The sequence below is a fragment of the Lepisma saccharinum genome, chromosome 23 (genome assembly GCF_977018435.1).
Source record: "Lepisma saccharinum chromosome 23, izLepSacc3.1, whole genome shotgun sequence".
In the NCBI taxonomy this organism is placed as follows: Eukaryota; Metazoa; Arthropoda; class Insecta; order Zygentoma; family Lepismatidae; genus Lepisma; species Lepisma saccharinum.
The window spans coordinates 42,612,639-42,631,398 of record NC_139251.1 but is presented as its reverse complement, the minus strand read 5'-3'; the positions used below and the strand labels follow the sequence as shown (position 1 = coordinate 42,631,398).

The following is an 18,760-nucleotide window of genomic DNA, read 5'->3' as shown; positions in this document are numbered from 1 at the left end:
ATGATTATGAATTTTTAGAAAAAAAGAAATCATTAGTCATGTTTCAAAACTCACCCTGGATGTTTGCTTGCTTCCCTGTCACTATCCAATAGTCAACTGCTTTATTACTTTTATACATAAATATTCTAAAATTTGGTTACCTGTGATTCTAAGTGGGAAGTACTTAGCTAAAATATAGTGATCTTTTTCCATACATGTTCATCTACACTTGTAGGCTCAATTATTTAGTCTGAAGATTTTTGGTTCTTTGTCTGGATATGTAAAGCGATTCTGCTTTTACAAAATTGTAGACACCCTGTCATTCATCTTTGCCTGCTGACACTTTTGTACTTTTAGCTTCTAGTCAGTTCTGTCTTGCTTCAAAAATGCTTTTGGTCCTCTGCTGGAACAGCTGTGTTTTGTTGGTTTCAAAATTGACCCGTTGACATTCAGAGATAAAATTATTTCAAAGTCCAATTGCGTTGTTTTGTCGCCTTTTACTCATATCTACATTGTCAACAAAGTATTTGTGTCGAAATGTCCTTTTACAAGGAATTTGTGTGATATGGAAACATATCTGCTTTTTGCTGCAAGGTAGATCTGTATTCATTAGATTTTTACAGTCTTTTTGTTTTTATTTATAAGAAGGACATTTATTCTGGTGCTTTGTCTTTTTTGCAAGAATTTTAATTCAAATTAATCTATCTGTATTAGTGGAATGCATCGCTATAAGACTGCTCAACTTTGGCACATACTAGTGAATGTTTTGTGAATAGACTCACACTTGGTCATGTTTTTAAGGTTCAAGCATACTAGTCAGTGTAATTTGGTGCGTCAGTAATGATTTATACTTTATCATCTAAGATGTAAATGTATGTTGATATCTCAAATGCCAGCCTCTGTAGTGGATTGGTCTGCATAAGATGCTGTGAGGTCTTAGGTCACAGGTTCGAACCCTGGATATTTAATGGATGTATCCGTGTGTTCATCCCATCATCTATTCTCTTCATACATCAATCAATGCGATTAACCCAAGAAGTCAAAAATTCCTAAGTAGAAAGAAATAAACATAGGTTAGGTTAGTGCAGAGTCAAGTACTATATCATTTAAGATTATCATGAGAGATTAATCCAATGATAATAGCAAGGCAAGTGGTGTGGTTACATTTTTTTTATTTATCACATAACAGTTGCAGTTTAACCGGAAAGGCAATGATATTCACATTACAAAAATAAACTAAATTTCCTAAGGGCCAGGGCCTGCTCAAGCAGCTTTTTCATTGGTCAGCAGATCAAGTCCCATTGCAACTGTTTTCTGGTTTTCGAGATGGAGCCCTCTTCTTAAGTAGCTCCCCAATTGCCTTCACGATGCTGGGTCAGCACTGAAATTTTCGGGACATCCACCAGAAATTTAACCTGGGACCTCTTACATTAAAGGCTAGAGCACTAATCATTTGACTACGCAAGATTCCTAATTTACACTACAAAAGAGGAATAATTCTAAATTTAGAAAACTCTTTTCTTGAGTGAGTTTACATGATCTGTCACATTATTTTTTGCATCTTATTTACCGCAGAAGTTTCATGCAATAAATTTTTTGGATGGTCTGGAAATGGCTAAAAACTTCATAATTTTGATATTTATGCACAAGAGGAAAAATGTCGTCATAGTCATGGATTTTTTTTAAATTTTACCTTTAAAACCCATAAATTATACTTAGTTTTATCTTGGTTTTACAGCACGGCAACAGCTTTACTTAAAGTAACTGACGATTTATTACGATCAATAGACAAGAGAATGGCAGTAGCGTTAGTATTACTGAATCTCACTAAAGCCTTTGACAGTGTTCATCATGACCTGCTCTTAAGCAAATTAAAATACTACAATTTTTCACCTCCCGCTCTCCGATGGTTTAGATCGTATCTGAACAACAGACAACAGAGAGTATTCATAAATGCTGCCACGCCTCTCTCTCTCGCACCCTGCCATTGGAAACTGGTGTCCCACAGGGATCCATTCTAGCCCTTCTCCTCTATACCACTTTTACAGCCGACATACCTACCATAATCAATCACAGTGAAGTTCATTTTTACGCAGATGACACTCAACTACAAATTCCTTTCCCATCGAAATCACCGGATGCAGCCTTAGCTTTGCTCAATGATGATTTATCGAACATAAATACCTCATGGTATTTACTGGACTACTGCAACGTAATTTTCGGACCAAATCTATCCGTTCGAAACAAAACCAAAATCCAGAAAGTCCAAAATTCATGTTTCCGTTTCGTGTACCACATAAGAAAATATGATCATATCCTCCCAACCCTAAATCCAAACAAAATGTTGAACATGACCAGATGCCGAAAATTATATCTGTGTTCCAGAAGTTAAAATTCAGAAGGGAAATACATGATTACAAAACAAGGGGAAAATCGAAACTTGAGCTTCCAAAGCACCCACTAGTGCTTTTCGAATCATCATTTACATATTAAGCTGCAAGAGTGTGGAATGAAATTCCTCCTTCCATGATGTCCCTCACTAATTGCAACAACTTCAAAGACAAATTAAAAACTCTATTGTTAAATGAACAGTATCTGTGTTCCAGCACTCACGAATAATAGCTCTCATTTCTGAACCAACTTCCCAGTAACAAGTATTTTCATTTTCATTTTGCTTGTTTACTTTTCGCCTTACATATTGCCAACCCTTAACAATATTTTGTCCTTTCTCGCATATTAATAACATTTACAGTAGACTCGCGATTAACCAAGGGAGTGGTTGGAAAACATCCTGCTTCATAACGCACCCCCCTGTTTCTTTATGGAGTCAAGTCACCATCCGCGCTGCACGTGTTCGTTACATTGTCGGTATATCCGATTGTTACGGTGGTGTTTAAGTCTGTGTAGGCCTATTCTAAGTGGAAAAAGTAATCTTTTCATTTATGTTGTACTAGTAATAAATAATTACTATACAGTTTGAAGTGTTGTTTCATCCTTTACGACCTATTAGCACATTATCTCCGTATTATCCGAGTTTTTCCGTATCCGAAGTAATCTTGGTTCCAATTAGCTCGGATAATCGCGAGTCTACTGTATATCTTTTTACACAACATTAATATTAATTTGTATTATTTTTAACCATATCACACCAAGCACAATTGTGTCAATTAATTTGTGTATCCTTGTGTATTTTTTTTCAATCTTTTTTATTATTATTATTTTTAGTGTGTAGACAAGCCTTTGTTGTCGATTTTGTATTTGTTCTTTTTGTGTCTTCTTTATGTTTCTCTCTTTCTTCTTTGTTTGTTATTGTGGGTTACATGTGTCAACATTTCTGAAGCACGTTGTGTCCCCGTTGACACGGTCATGCCAGGTTCAACAATAGCAATAAGAATATATTGATCTCAATACAAATTGAGAATGAACAACATGAAACTGTCTATTGGTATACGAGTGACACCTCTCAGGGCACGGGGAAAAACATTAAGATTTGCAGTAAAAAGAAACAAAACTCAGAACTTACATTTTAACATATGGATTCAAAACCTATTTTTCTTGATTGTGCAATTAAAAAACAAAGTTGTACATCATAACGAAATGCACTAAAAGTCACAGTATCAGCATACATTTTTTTCCATGCGCTTATTCCACCGTATTTCTCCAGCAACAAGATTAATATATACCAGGCGGGACGGTGTACTACAACAGTCTGTTCATACGTCCGGAAAGGTCTTGTCACCGTCTTCAGGATAGTATATTGGGTAACACTTTACTATACCAGAGACGGATTTCTTCAAATTTACATGAGAAAGTACTTACGCAAATCATTTTCTGTAGCGTTGTTGATGTTCGGAAATGTAGTTTTGATCCATTTTAATGCGAATGCATGTGGTTTTCTACGAAAATCCATTTCCGATGCGTTATTAATGCTGCCGCCATTTGCTTTCTGCACGAGAGCACAATATGCGCTATTGCTGCTTTTACAAGATGACGTGTCGAGGATGCGTCGTGAAGTTGTTGCCGGGTGTGGAAGATGCCGTGGAATTTGTAATTCAACATGGAATCTTGAAGAAAGAAGTGGAATACAGGACGTGGAAGGTTAAAATTAAAAGAATTCAGTGTATTTTCTTTCATTGAGAATAACCGATGTTGTCCGTATATGCTAAATTGAACGAAAGGAGTGCTAATGGAACCTAACCTAACCTAGTAGGCATACCTCATCCCTGTGATGGTTCGTGGGGCTATCGTGAATTTTTGGGCTAACGTCAATGGTTTTTGGGGCTACCCGTGGATGGTTTGTTGGAAATAAGGAACAACAGTAAGTACTCGTTTATGTAAAAAAAAAAGACATTATTTTCGTTAGAAATTCATTATTTCACCTAAAGAAATGTTCCGCAATGCAGAATAGTATGTTAGCAATGTAAAAAAATTGCGAAATAAATCATTGATAGGTGTCTCCGGTATAGTAAAGTAGTACCGTATATTGTGTTACGTTGTGATATGTAGGTGTGTTTGGCTTTATTTGTTTTATTTCCCAATCTTCCCGTTTTTGCAACTCAGCCTCCAGTTTTGCTCTTTTTCTCACTGAAAACACTTTACTATGAGTAATAAACATCTTAAATAATTTGGCTCTTTGCTCCTTAGTCAATAATTCACTGGAGTCAATCTTCTCTCGTATATCCTCTAGCGGTGTAGCCCCTTTATTGTAGCTAGCTTCAATCCTCCGGACGCTCATCTGCTGATCAACGGAATCATCATAATCTAGCTTTTGCTCAATTGGCTCACCATCCACCATTAAATACAACTTTATATGCTTGAGATTGATCTCTGCTTCATATTTCTGGAGGAACGAATAACCCAGTAATAAGTTTGAAGGCAAATCCTTCACAACAAAAATTTCTAAAGGTATGGTGCTTTCAGCAATTTCCAGCATGATCCTGCGCTTTCCTGCAACTCGAGTTTGACTTTTTCCAGCGAAATCAATAAGTTGCACCTCTGGAGTATATTGTAACATGCTCCCTGGCAAATTTTGCTTGATTTTCTTTCAAATATCTAGTCTCAGAACAGATATTTCAGCTGCAGTGTCCACGATACAAGTGAAATCAAGTGCTACACGTGCCTTGAACAAAGGTGCTCTTCCAAAGTTTTTAGACTGGCTAGCCTGACTCAAATTGTAAAGATACTCACTCTCTTCATGATTAATAACAAACACCAGCTTCAGATCGTTATTTACAGACTGGGAAATATATTCTGCAGGCCCCAGTTCTATCCGAGACTGCCCAATATCAGAAGAGGATGTTTCTATGCCAGGTGTGGGGTAAAATCCCGCACCTGGTCGAGATTTGCATCATTCTCCCAGCAAAAATTCCTTGTCAGCTTGACGCTCTGGTGCTGCTTGTTACTAGGGTATGACACAGCAGCATCGGTTTGTAAGCCACTGCTCGCTACTTGCAATCTTGGAGAGCTATGACCTTCCCTCAAAGGTACACTGTGCTCCGGTGAAGATAATGGTTCTCAGTTCGTGGTCTCTCACAAGGTTCGTATCTGGCAGCAGCATACTCTCGTCTCTGCCTATTTTGGCGTTGTTGACGATAACAATTGCCGTTTCTATATGGACCTGCAGAGCAATTTCCACAGTAATTATTCTGCCTCTGGATCATACCAACCCTCAAGTTTCTGTTTACCGAGTTGCCTGGAATATGTCGATTGTTCTGGTTAATAGGATTCTCCTTCACGCAGTTTGCCAAGCATCCTGCTCTTCCGCTTGCTCGTATGTCTTAACAAAATCTGCAAGCAAATCAACTGTTACGGGAGCGTGGGCCATACACAATTGCTTCACTCTATAAGGCAATTGGTCGATCATGAGGTTTACCACCTCCTGCTCTGTGTAGTGGCTACTCAGGTTTCTGTAAGCAGAGTATACAAACCAAACATATTCTTCCAAACTATTGTCATTGTTTTTGTTGTACTGTTTGGCCCGTACAGATGTCAACTCCCTTTCTTTTGCCTCTGAAGAAGCAAAACTCCTCTTAAACACCCTACGGAAATCTGAATATGTGTGGAAATCATTCTTATGCGAGTAGAAACAATATGCCCCTTATCAAACGAGGAATAATCTCCAGCCTGTATCTATGCGGGATCTGAAGGATCTCAAGGTTGGTATCTAATTCCTTCAGATAAATCTCAGCCGAAGTGGCTATAATATTTCCATTGAATTTCCGCATAGAATTCAGGTCTGCCATCCGGGGAGTCATTCCACCACACGTAGCATTGGTTCCAGATTTTCTTTCTTTTCTCTTTTCCGAAAAAGGCGAGTCGCTGCCTGAAGAACTGGAAATGATCTCTCTGTGGTGTCCTTTTTTTTTCTTTTTACATGTGTACGGTTTCGTTGCCCCGAAGATACCTCAGAACAACTAGGAGACAGCAACCTTCGAAAAGGCACTCCCAGCTGGTCTACCTCCGGTAACTCTGGTTCACCGGAGAGTGGCAACTGTCTTAAAGTGGTTGAAATCTGAGCCACTTCGTTACAAAGGTGACGCATATCTGAAGAAAGCTTCCCTTGTTTGGATTCCATATCATTTTTCCACTCTTCAGCATTCTCTCTAGTACCCTCCATGCATTTAAGGTTTTCCGTCACCGTTTCTACAACTCGCAGATTTAAGTTTTCTCTCAGCTGACATGCCACACTAGTCACCTGGTTTTCCAACACTCTGGACATTTCTTCCCTGAAGCTGCTCTGCGTTTCAGTGATTTCCTTTCGAAGTTATCCTTGGTCTGCTCAGCTTCTTCCCTCAACAGAACAACTGTTTCTTGGAGTTTAGATTCCAGCTGCTGAGAATTTGACTGACATGCTTGATGCAAGCTCACCATCTCAATTTCAAGGCTTTCCTTCAATTTCTGCTGTCCCTCAGACAGAGTCAGGTGTTGGATCCTCCTTCCCATCTCTAAATTGGACGCAGCTAGTTGTAAACATCTCCAGAGCAGTTTCATCTCCATCCTTGCTTGTAGTCGGCACTCAAGAGTTCAACTACTTTCTTCCAGTTTTAGTTGTAAACTGTGCTTCAAGATATTCACATTTTCCTGGAGTTTAGCCTCTAACCTGCTGGAGTTCTCATGTAACTTAGCCTCCAAGCTATCAGAATTTTCCTGCATATTAGCTTCCAGACTACTAGACTGTTCCAGCATTTTGATCTCAAACATGCTCTATTGTTCCTGTATTTTAGATTCTAGATTGCTAGAATTTTTTGTCATTATTTTCTGGAGTCTAGTTTCCAGGTTGCTGGAATTTGCCTCCAGCATTTTCTGAAAAGACGCGATCAAATCAGCAGTAACAGGAACTGCAAGTTTTTCTTTGCATGTGAGACATGTTAATTCGCAAGGAGAATTACTTTCCTTTGGTGCCTTTAACTTTACATAATTCAAATGAAAAGTATTGTGACATTCAGTGCAAACAAACGTATCATCAACTGTTCGTTTCACAGCAAAACACATGAACTGTACTTTCATCAACATATGAAGCTTTGCTTCCACTTCTTAATATTTTCTTTTCCATTGTTGCGTATCAATAGTTCTGAGTCAACTGCAAATCTAACACACGTTACAACAGATTAACGTAGCTAATGTACAATGTGTTCGTGGCCCCACGTTCTGTACGCCAAATTATTGACACGGTCGTGCCAGGTTCAACAATAGGATATTAATAGCAATAAGAATGTATTGATCTCAATACAAATTGAGAATGAGCAACGTGAAACTGTCTATTGGTATAAGAATGACACCTCTCAGGGCACGGGGGAAAAACATTAAGATTTGCAGTAAAAAGGAACAAAACTCAGAAGTTACATTTTAACATATGGATTCAAAATCTATTTTTCTTGATTGTGCAATTAAAAACAAAGTTGTACATCATAACGAAATGCACTAAAAGTCACAGTAACAGCATACATTTTTTTCCATGTGCTTATTCCATGGTAATTCTCCAGCAACAAGATTAATATATACCAGGTGGGAAGGTGTACTTCAACAGTCTGTTCAAACATCCGGAAAGGTCTTGTCACCGTCTTCAGGATAGTATATTGTGTTATGTTGTGATATGTAGGTGTGTTTGGGTTTATTTGTTTTATTTTACTTTACTTTTCTTTTCTGCCACTTTTGGTTAATCATGAAGCTGAAAATGAATGGTAATTAGATGAAATTGATGAGAGGACAATCACAAATATGCATGGGCAGGACACAGCATGAACCCAACAGAGGGTTATACTGGCTGTTAGTTCAGGTGCCAGAGCCTCGTTAGTCTGCAACAATGTAGTCTAAGGTGTACTACATGGAAGAGAGGTGGAGGTATGTTTGGGGAATGGAAACAGTAGGAGCAGTGATGTGTGGAGACTACTGACATATGACCACATATCACAATATACTGCTGTGAAGGCTGAAACAACAACTGTCTGAAAAGTTAGTGTATCCAGGGTGATTCATAATTCCTTCCAGGGTTTCGATCGTTTATAGTACATGAACTATAATACATACAGCAAAATAGTGCATATCAGTAGGTACCTAAAGATTCTCTCAAAGTTTGCGCTCGTAATAGACCCCATCATGTAATTGCAGATTTAGCCACTAGGTGGCAGTATAACACAGTCAAAGCAAACATGGCATGCACTGGTGAACACAAAGTATTCTGCATCTTAGAATTCGGTAATTTGACTCCGTTGTGACTGTACGATGGAGATTTTCTACAAAATATCGAACAGAGGCACCTACAGGCAAGACAATTTGTGCATGGTACAATAAGTTCAATGAGACTGGCTGGCTATGCAATGCAAAATGAAAGTGTGTGGCAGGAACCTGATTTCAGGATTGATGTCTGCCGCATCATCAGGGGTGCACCTGTAAGGTACGTACCCATCTTGGAGAAATTCTTTATGTACTGATATGCACTTTTTTGCTGTAAGTGTTATAGTTCTTCTTCTATAAACATTCAGAGTCCCGGAGGGAATTATAAATTGCCCTGTGTAAAAATAAAAATAAAAAACAAGTACATTGGTTAAAAGTCCCAAAAACCACTGATCAGTTACAAAGAGGAACAAATATGTTTTTGAGGAGTATTACCTAGGTATAAAAAAATATGTTGAGCTACTGTTCTTCGATGTTCAATATTTTTCTTGTATGTGTGTGAGTAGTCGATCATGAATAAAATGTGTATGTGTGATTGCTGCCAGCATTACATATTATGCTGGTAGATAATGTATGTACTTGTATGTGTATATTATATTAATACATGTGTCAAGTGTTATGAAAATTTCTGATTCATTACATTTGTAACATAACTTGTGGGTTGGAATTTGTATACATGAAGTGCTTGGGCAATATTGATTTGATTATTCATAAAGTCGCCTTGGTAATGCCAGCAACCCCCATCGATTTATGCAGTTTTGCAAAGTTTTCACCATGACTTACATAACACTGGATTATGATGATTCATATCACGTTTTTCCCCATACTTTTGGCCAACTGCTCATAAACCTAACATCCTTCCTATAGGCATTATATTGTATTCACTGTTGAGTACTTTATATGTTAATGTTTGATTGGGTAATGAAATTGACAATGGGGCCTCCCCATGGTAGTATCGACACCTTGTAATCAAGAGGTCCTGGTTTCGATACCCGGTGGAGGCAGTTTGGATCCCACTTTAAACTGTAGGTCCAGGCCCGATTAACCTTACTGTCCATAAAGTGGACTTAAAACACAAAATCAATCAGTCAATGAGATTGACAATGGTAATATTTCAATTTAATTTAATATTAAAAATGCTTTGCAAATGTTATTGATGGTTGCGATAACCTTCAGTTTAAAGTGAAATACAAATCACCATGTGCCTCTACTGGGTATCAAACCAGGGACCCCATTACAAGGTGACAATGTTACCACTATGCCATTGGGAGACCTAAATATGTATTTTCATGTTAGGGTAATACATAATGGGTAGTTATTCCCTGTACATTTTCACCGTGTGTAGATAGTGTCCTGCTAATTCTGAATTTTTTGTGTACTGGAGATGATGTGATCAACAACATGCTCCAGATACCAGAGGCTGGGTGAGCTCTGGACCCTCCTTTTGAACGAGCATTTTCATAGAAATTCCCAACTGGGATCACCCACTCCGGGAATTGAATCCAGATTTTCTGTGTGGCAGTCAGACACCCTTCTGACCATAACACTGCAGAAATTGTAACACCAGTTAGAATTGTGTACTTCATTGTAGTGACTAAACCTTTTTACTACTCATTTTGACACCTACTCTACATACAAGAATTCTCTAAGTAACTGTTCAAAATTAACATGTGAAATGCATCAAAATATTGAGTAATAAATAGGTTCAGTGACTAAAGAAAAGTATTGTTTGAATTGGTCCTAATGTGAATCTGACTACACAAGACAGTCTGCAAGCAACTAAGAATCACCAATGTTTAGTGACACTTTCTTCCACACATTAGTTATAGCTAATCAACATCTGCCTAGTTTTAGCCAACAATGGTGTCACTGGCACGGTATCTTCGCACCTTTTATATCCTGTCAGCACTTTCATCCAAGATGGTGCAGTAACCTAACAAGATAGAGAAGCTATCCAACCAATATTACATATAGAAACCTCCAAGAACAAGGCCTCCATTTCCAACCAAACTCTATTTCTTTTTGTCCTCCTTCATTTGACTATTAGTTAATATAGAATAATACTGTATTACTAAAAAAATATAGGGACGCATAAATCACCCAGAAAATTATTATTTTGCTTGATGTATACATACACAACTGTCTCAGCATGTGAAACTGCCCATGCATGCATCAGCTTATGCAAGGGATATAATTTTGTATTTGACCTTATTTTTTTTATATTACATTATTGAAATAAGGAATTTGCAAGTCTAATAGTATAGACTACAAATCGTATAGTCCTGTTCATATAGAGTCTCTCATTATTTTAACTATTTAGCCTTATTATGTGTTCATGCTTTATGTGAACAGATATGTACAAGATTTTTTCCTTCGAGCGTAGAAGTTCACAAATATTGAGGTTAGAGGTATAAATAAGTAAATTTAGAATGGGACAGATAAATCAAGTCTTAATGGTATTGGCCAATGTAGACAAATTGGCGTATTGGTAAGATTACGGTGCATGTGTGTGTGTGCGCTTCATATACCCTGGTCCTTGGTTTTGCAAGGTAAATGTCAAATCATGCATTTTAGTATTCTAAGTAAAATCTATTGCAGTCACGTGCAAGTGTTCATGTTCTTCATGGAGCATTAGCAATTTAATATTGAATCTAGAATTTTATTATCAGTGAATTGTGTACAAAGCACATCCAGAAAGTAAGTTCCGTTTGCAATGTATGCCGCAGCTGCACTGCAATCGCATGTGTGCCAAGTAGTTGGACCCATTAGCAAGACAGAGATGTCGTCAGTGTTAGAGAAGACAGAAGTGCAGACGCTTCTTAATGGGTTGCGATAATGTTCAAGAAAACCGAAACACCGTCACATGTGAAGTGCGCTGTCATACTGTTTTTTTAATGCACAAAATGTGTCGGCAGCTGAAATACACCGTCAAATTGGTGAAGTGTATGGTGAACATATCATGGCATGTTGAGTCATGGTGTTGTTTTCATTCACAACAATGCTCGTCCCCATATGGCAGTTGCAACGCAACCACTCCTTACAGACTTTGGCTGGGAAACATTTCCTCATTCTCCGTATATCCCAGACCTTCCTGTCTGATTTTCATCTCTTTTTGCACCTGAAAGCTTTCCTTGCGGACCAGAGCTTCAAGGATGACGATGCGGTCAGACAAGCTTTTACCACTTGGTTATCAACAAAGGCGGAATCGTTCTTCGATATGGGGAAACAAAATATGCTGTCTCGTTATGATAAGTTTCTCAACAGGGATGGCAATTATGTTGAAACATAGTCCAAAGCCTGTACTTCAGTGTACAATAAACTGTTTTGTTTCATTACATTTTGTGTTTTTTTAATTGGCCAACGGAATTTACTTTCTGGATGACCCTTGTATATCAGCACTTGATGCATTGAAAGACATGTCACAATTTATGATTGTGGTAATTACTTCTGACTGGTGGTGCATATTGCTTGTTACTGTCACCAACACTTTCATTTCAATCCAAATAAAACAAATTTGCTTTTTTTTAATGTTTTAGCTTTACTTCATGCTATGCTACTGCATACTGTATGATATGATTCTCAGTGCTTACGTTCTTATGATTATTTTAACAAAGCTTTTTAGAAAAACTGTTAAAACTGACAAATTTAAACTAAAGCAAAAATACTTGTTACACGATTTATCAAAATTATCTTTTCCATTATGGTTATTCTCCCCCCCCCCATCCCCCTTCCTTTTATATTCTATTCATTATTTGTGATCTCAATTTTCAGCAAAACTGACATGAAGGTTCCTAACTCCATATTGTCTTGACTTTATTATTATTTATTCTTGCTGAAAGTAAGTAAAACTGAAATGTTGCTACAAATAACTTTTGTGTTTGTTTTATTCGTGTTGAAGTAAAAATGTTGGTACCTATAGTGTACTCCAGATTTTTATGTGAGTACACAAATATATTGATAGTTAGCAATAATCAGTACAATTATTTCAGACGTTATATTTCACTGCATTACAAAATAAGGTAATGAATCAGAAGTTTTCATTAAAATATTTAAGACTTAATTTCTTCTTTTCTCTGTGCTTGTGTCTTGTACTTTCAAAACAAAATTTCTTTTCCCATTAACTTAAATAATACATCATCTCTGCTCACTTGTAACATCAGAACCCATAACCATTATGAACATTCTCTTCCAGGCAGAAAAAATTGTCTGGAAAATTGTCCTGAAATATTTCTGGAAAATTTTCCAAACTAATTTTGCTGGAAAAAATAACTACCTCTTTGGTGAGTATTCCATTTACTAATTTCATGTAGCATGCTTCTCATCTTCTCATTCATTACATGTGTGTTAGTTCTATCATCCATATAGGTAGATTAAATGTAAGATAATTTTGGATAACAGAGTTAGCAACACTTGCTTTTGTCTAGTGTTTTGCTAGGTAGACATTTCAGTACTATTAGATGACATTAGACATGTTATAAAATTAGTTTATTGTTAATTAGTCTTAAAATTTTTAGCCCATTCAGGTTATTTTATTTTATCTTTTTCTGGTGTTTTGAGTGAACTTCCATGAAATGGTTAACAAATTGTGGCTATAAGTTTTATGCAGACGATTTTTTTTAATATTTTATAAAGTTAACGTAAACCAACATGAATAGATTTCACAACATAAAAATAAAAGTATTATGCAATAAGATGCATTTTGCAGATATCTCAAATGTTTATATTCTCCTAATTAAGATATGCTTTTTCCTTAGCAATTGCAGTCATGTTTTTCACAAGTACCCCTCTTCATTGTGTGGAATGAAGTAATACTTTTGAAAGTTTAAAAAAATTCTTCCTTTAGATGATCAAGGAAAGTATTTTTCTCTCAGTCAAGAAATAAGCAAACTTAATGTCATTACATTGTCAGTTAAGTTTTTGACACTCCATTTCAGATATATTTTATTACTGTAGATGTGTATGAAGAGGATAGGGAAGCGGTCACAGTAATTGTTCATTTATCTGTGTTCTGCTAAAATGTGTTAAGTAGTACTGCAAAAACCCAGTGTGAAAATATCTCTCAGTTTTCATGTTAAAAGCAATCAAAGTTAGGGGGTGCATGATTTTTTAAAACACAATTACTATGGGTTCCAATGAACCCTTAATATAATATTGTTTTGACCATAACACTAATGTAAAAATGCTGCATTGAAGTAATAAAAACATGTAACTATAGAAATGTTTATATTAAAGCAGATTTAACAATAAATTTTTTAGTAAATTAGTTTCTTTGCAGCCAACAATAATAACTAATATAGTGCCAAAACTTTGAACCAGTTGCTGTCTCTCTTACCATTTTATCATTTGATGAATTGAACATGAAATCAATATCTGCATAAGGTATATTTGTAATGATACTTTCATTTTTAATTGTAATTGGTGATATTGAAAAGAAGATATGTGCGCTGTAGATTTACTAGTAGTAAATTTGAGGTTACGATTAGCATGTTTCTAGAAATATTCTAGGATATTGTAGTAGATATTATTAAATTTCCTGTGCATCACACAGACTTCACTTTTTTAAAGCCAGAGCAAACAGCTGGTTACCACTATTGGGGTGTCGCTTAATTTTGCCTCCAAAATCTGTGCTTATTTAGCATCATGAGGGCAATTGTTTTGTCCACTCTTACTAATCGTGATGATGTAGTGAAGCAATACTCACAAGACACCCATGCCTATACCAGGATTTTGGTGGTGAAATTGAATGTTCATCACAATGTTCTCAACTACCGGGCTGGTTGTGAGGTCAGTCAGTGAGATTTATGTTACACATGGAAATCGCAAAGCAATTGGATCCTAGATGTGACATGAATATTTGTGATTGTTTTTCTGACCATTGTCATCCTTGAAATTAACCTAATACAGGGTATTTCAAAGTTTGTGCAACCAAAACTTCGGCAGTTTTTATAACATGTATCCGCTGATAATATTGTTGTTATAATCATCTTATCACACTGTATAAAATACAAGAAATCAAATTGCTGTAACCATGGCAACGAGAAATAATAAGTACAAAAAGAAAATGGTGATGGAAGTAGTGAGATTTTCTGCGCCTGTATTGTATTTATTTTAAATATAACAGTTATCGTTAGTTACGCAATTTTATTTGCATTGATAATTTTTCTGCAAGTTTAAGCGCAGCGACGATTGTCACATGTTAATAATCAATAAAATGCTGGCCAAGGCAAACTTTTATAGTATAAAAATATACATAAAAACGTAACGTTTCCACCCTCTAACAGGGTCTTCTTCAGACAAAACTTCGCAACAAATAAATGAAAGTTACAAAACATCATCTTATATATACACTCCCAGACAGGCTCCATACACACTGGGCTTAAGTTAGAGCCTATATTTAAGCCTTCACTCATTTTCATTATCTTATCCCCCACTCTGCAGTAACCATTATCCAAAACAGTTTGCAGTGCTTTCACTACGTGTTCATCATCCCATTCTCCTATTGTTTCTTGTCCCATCATCTTCCTAACAATTTCCACCATGTGTCCCCTGTCTGGGACTGTATATACAGGGTCCGGCAGAGGAGTTAGACAGTTTTGAAATGTGAATAACACACTTAATATTCAAAGGTACAGAAATACAGGTTGTTGTATACCATTTTTATTTACCACAACAGTTCGTGTAAAAAAAATGATGCCTTCAATTTACTTCTATACACAATAGAAGGCCTTTTACCTTTCCTTTTAAATGACCTACGTAAGATCTTGAGTCAGCACTTTGTCCGTTTGAACAATTGAAAGAAATTCAAATCAATAATCGGCGATCCGGTGAGAAGTTGGTGGCCTGCTTAACTGTTCGTCAGCTCAGTAAGCATGGAGCCCTGGAATGTGCAGCATCGAGCGTTTGTTGTGGAGGGATTCCTCAAGACTGGAGAATCTGTATTGAAAATGCAGTGTCTTTTTCGACTTCATTTTCATGTGGCACGCCTTGGGCGTGTACCAAGCCGCGACACTATTCTCAGGTGGGTGCAGAACTTCAGATTGACAGCATCGGCTATGAATAGGTCACCAACTGGCCTTGTTCGAACCGTAAGGACACCAGAAAACATAGGACGAGTAAGGGAAGCTATCGTTAGGAGCCCAAGACAGTCTGCCAGCCAGCATGCTGTAGTGTTGTGGATTTCAGATCGCTCTGTACGACGAATGTTACATCTGGATCTAAAATTTCACCCTTACAAGGTTATGCTTGTGCAGGAGCTGCATGATGATGACTTTGTTAATCGTAAAACATTTGCTGAACGGATGCTCCAAATGTCTGAGGAAACAAGCAAAACTTTAGATATTGGTTAAACGAAAACCTGCAGGAGTTTCATGAACTTCCGCTTCACAGTTCAAGAGTGATGGTATGGTGTGGTGTAGCTGCATTTGATGTCATCGGCCCGTATTTCTTCGAAGATGAAGATGTGGATTGTGTGACTGTGAACTCCGAACAGTATATCGCAGTGATGAATACTTTTGTTTTACCAAAATTTCGTCGGCTTCGGCGTAGGATAAATCAGCAAGATGGTTCCAACAAGATGGAGCAACGGCTCACACATCTAGATCCTCTATTGCTGTTGTTCGTCAACTTTTTCCAGGACATGTCATTTCCTGGTGTGGTGACATACCCTAGCCTCCTCGGTTACCAGACCTTACAATCTGTGATTTTTTTCTGTGGTGATTCCTCAAGTCCAAAGTGTATGTGAATAAACCTCGCACATTAGACGACCTGAAGCTTGCAATTAGAGATGAAATTGCAAACATTGATGATGAAATATTGCAACTTCTGGGAGAGGCTTCGAATGTGTGTACACGTAAATGGAAGTCACTTGAAGGACATAATATTTAAGTCATAAAAAATTGCCATGGCAATTGGCATACAATAACCTGTATGTCTGTAGTAATACATTTCTGTACCTTTGAAAATTAGGTGTGTTATTCACATTTCAAAACAGTCTAACTCCTCTGCCGGACCCTATATAAGATGATGTTTTGTTACTTTCATTTATTTGTTGTGAAGTTTTGTCTGAAGAAGACCCTGTTAGAGGGTGGAAACATTATGTTTTTATGTATATTTTTATATTATGAAAGTTTGTCTTGGTCAGCATTTTAATGTTTTAGTACTATTCCTGAATCCATTAATTGATTGATCTCATTTATTTTACTTTGCTTTTCTCAAAAAAAAATTCAAATTTCAAACATGAGGATTAGTGATAATGAAATTGATGAGGGGGGGGGGGGGAAGATGCTCATGCCCAGGCTGGGATTTGAACACAGGACCATCTGGTGTGGTAACATGCTGTGCAGGGGCGGCGCCAGAAATTTTTGACCGGGTGGGCAGAAGCTCCTTATTGATAGATTAGGGTGGGCAGTATAAATGTACGACCATATATAGTATATATGTGTATGTAAGACGTATGTATCCCTCTCTCTCTTACACTCCCGATTTTCCTCTTACTTCTTTTCCCTTTCCATTTCTTGTTTTCCTCTTTATCTTTTCTAATCTATTGTCGCATCTTATTCCATTTCCTTTTGCTTTGTCTCTGATGGACACAATTATTTCAAGGAAGTGTTTACCCATGCGCAGCCATACCCCAGTCATACATTCTAATCACATTATTTCATGCATGTTAATACAGTGAAATAAATGTGAATTAGGTTTAAGCTTGTGTTGCAAATACAAGGCACATACTTGATTTTATGTATTCGGCGACAATGATAGAAAGCGCGATGGTAGACAATCGTGAAGTTTCTCGTAATTTAAATACATGTTCCTGAGCATAGTATTTTCATCGTATGAGTTTTTGACTGAAAGAGTTTTCTTACTCCTTGGGGTCACTTTTCTTAGCTTACAAGGTTTGTACAACTGAGAAATCTATCTGAATGTTTGTAGTAGCGGCGATTGGGTGCCAACATTTGAGGGGCAAGGACAATATACTTTTTCTTGGTAGAAAAGGTTTAGCATAAAGAGGCCATAGTGCGGGGGCAAAAAGTGGTATAATGTGGTGTGGGGGACTGCATCTCCCACTTCCCGGTTCTCATAATCGCCGCCACTGAATGATTGGATTGGATTAAAATGAACGTCTTATTAGGAATGATTTAAAACACACACGGAAAACAAATTCTTTGTTCATTGTCCATGAAATATTCCTAGGCTAATGAAAGGCTATTTTGACAAAATATCACTCATAAGTAATAAACAAGATTGAAAAATCTGTTCAGAATCGAAGAGATTATTAGCTAAGTTGCTATTCGTTTTCTGAACTGTCATGTTACTAATGCGGGAGAAGCAATACACGTATGGTTACATGAACATATTTTTTGAGGTAATAAAATTATTTTGGGGACACAAGGAATTAAGTAATAATTCATCTATTTTTCATAGATGACTTGGGTTGTATGGTGTGACCATTTCGAACACACTAGAATGTCAACCTATACCCTGTGCAGCATACCCTGGAAACTTTATTATTTCAGGGCAACTAGCACTTGGAACAACTGTCAAAGTAATAATTTATGAGTGTTTGTATTTTGAGTGTCAGCATGTGTTTGTTTTCACCCCTTCGTTACTTTCATCTAATCACCACTGAACCTTATCGTCGTCATTATCAAAATTAGCAGAAAAATGACTTTAAATAATACAAATCAACCACAACTTACTCTTCCAAAAATGGAGTTTCATTAGTCCATAGCTCTTAGAAAGTTGAGGTGGTAGTTTCAATTGCATAGCGTTTCAGTGGATCAAGGTAGCTAATTCCGTGAACAATTACGTTGTTTTCCGAAAGTCTCAAATATTTGTCTCAGCCAATCACACTCTTAAAATGGACGCATCTTCTGTGGTGATAAAATTCCACATTTGGTGCGAGTTCTTTCTGTATATTTTTCCCCAGTGGCATAAAGCTGTCGCATTATAAAGAAGAGGTACTGTGTTCGACTCCCCCTCTCCTCTCGGGGAAGCACAATGCACACTGGTTCGGACTACACGTTAAACTGTAGGTTAGATCCCGATTAGCCTATCTGAGCATAAAAGTGGGCTTAAAAACAAACTAACAAAATCGTCTTCTGAATACTTC

At 37.1% G+C, this 18,760-nt stretch overlaps 1 protein-coding gene across 4 annotated transcripts in view; it reads left to right on the top strand.

Moving 5' to 3' along the window:
- Positions 1 to 18,760, top strand: part of CkIIbeta (casein kinase II subunit beta) — a 42,224-nt gene that overhangs the window by 7,779 nt on the left and 15,685 nt on the right. The window contains exons 2-3 of one of the 4 annotated variants that reach the window (XM_083110015.1): positions 12,845 to 12,932; positions 13,928 to 14,031. The exons of 1 other annotated variant lie outside the window; for it this stretch is intronic. Coding sequence is in view for 1 of the 3 variants with exons in the window: in XM_083110012.1 (XP_082966138.1) it covers positions 545 to 573 (29 nt within the window). In the remaining 2 variants the exon portion in view is untranslated. Of the gene's footprint in view, positions 1 to 500; positions 574 to 12,844; positions 12,933 to 13,927; positions 14,032 to 18,760 lie in introns of those variants that run through there. 2 more of the 4 variants (XM_083110013.1, XM_083110012.1) reach the window with 2 other exon arrangements.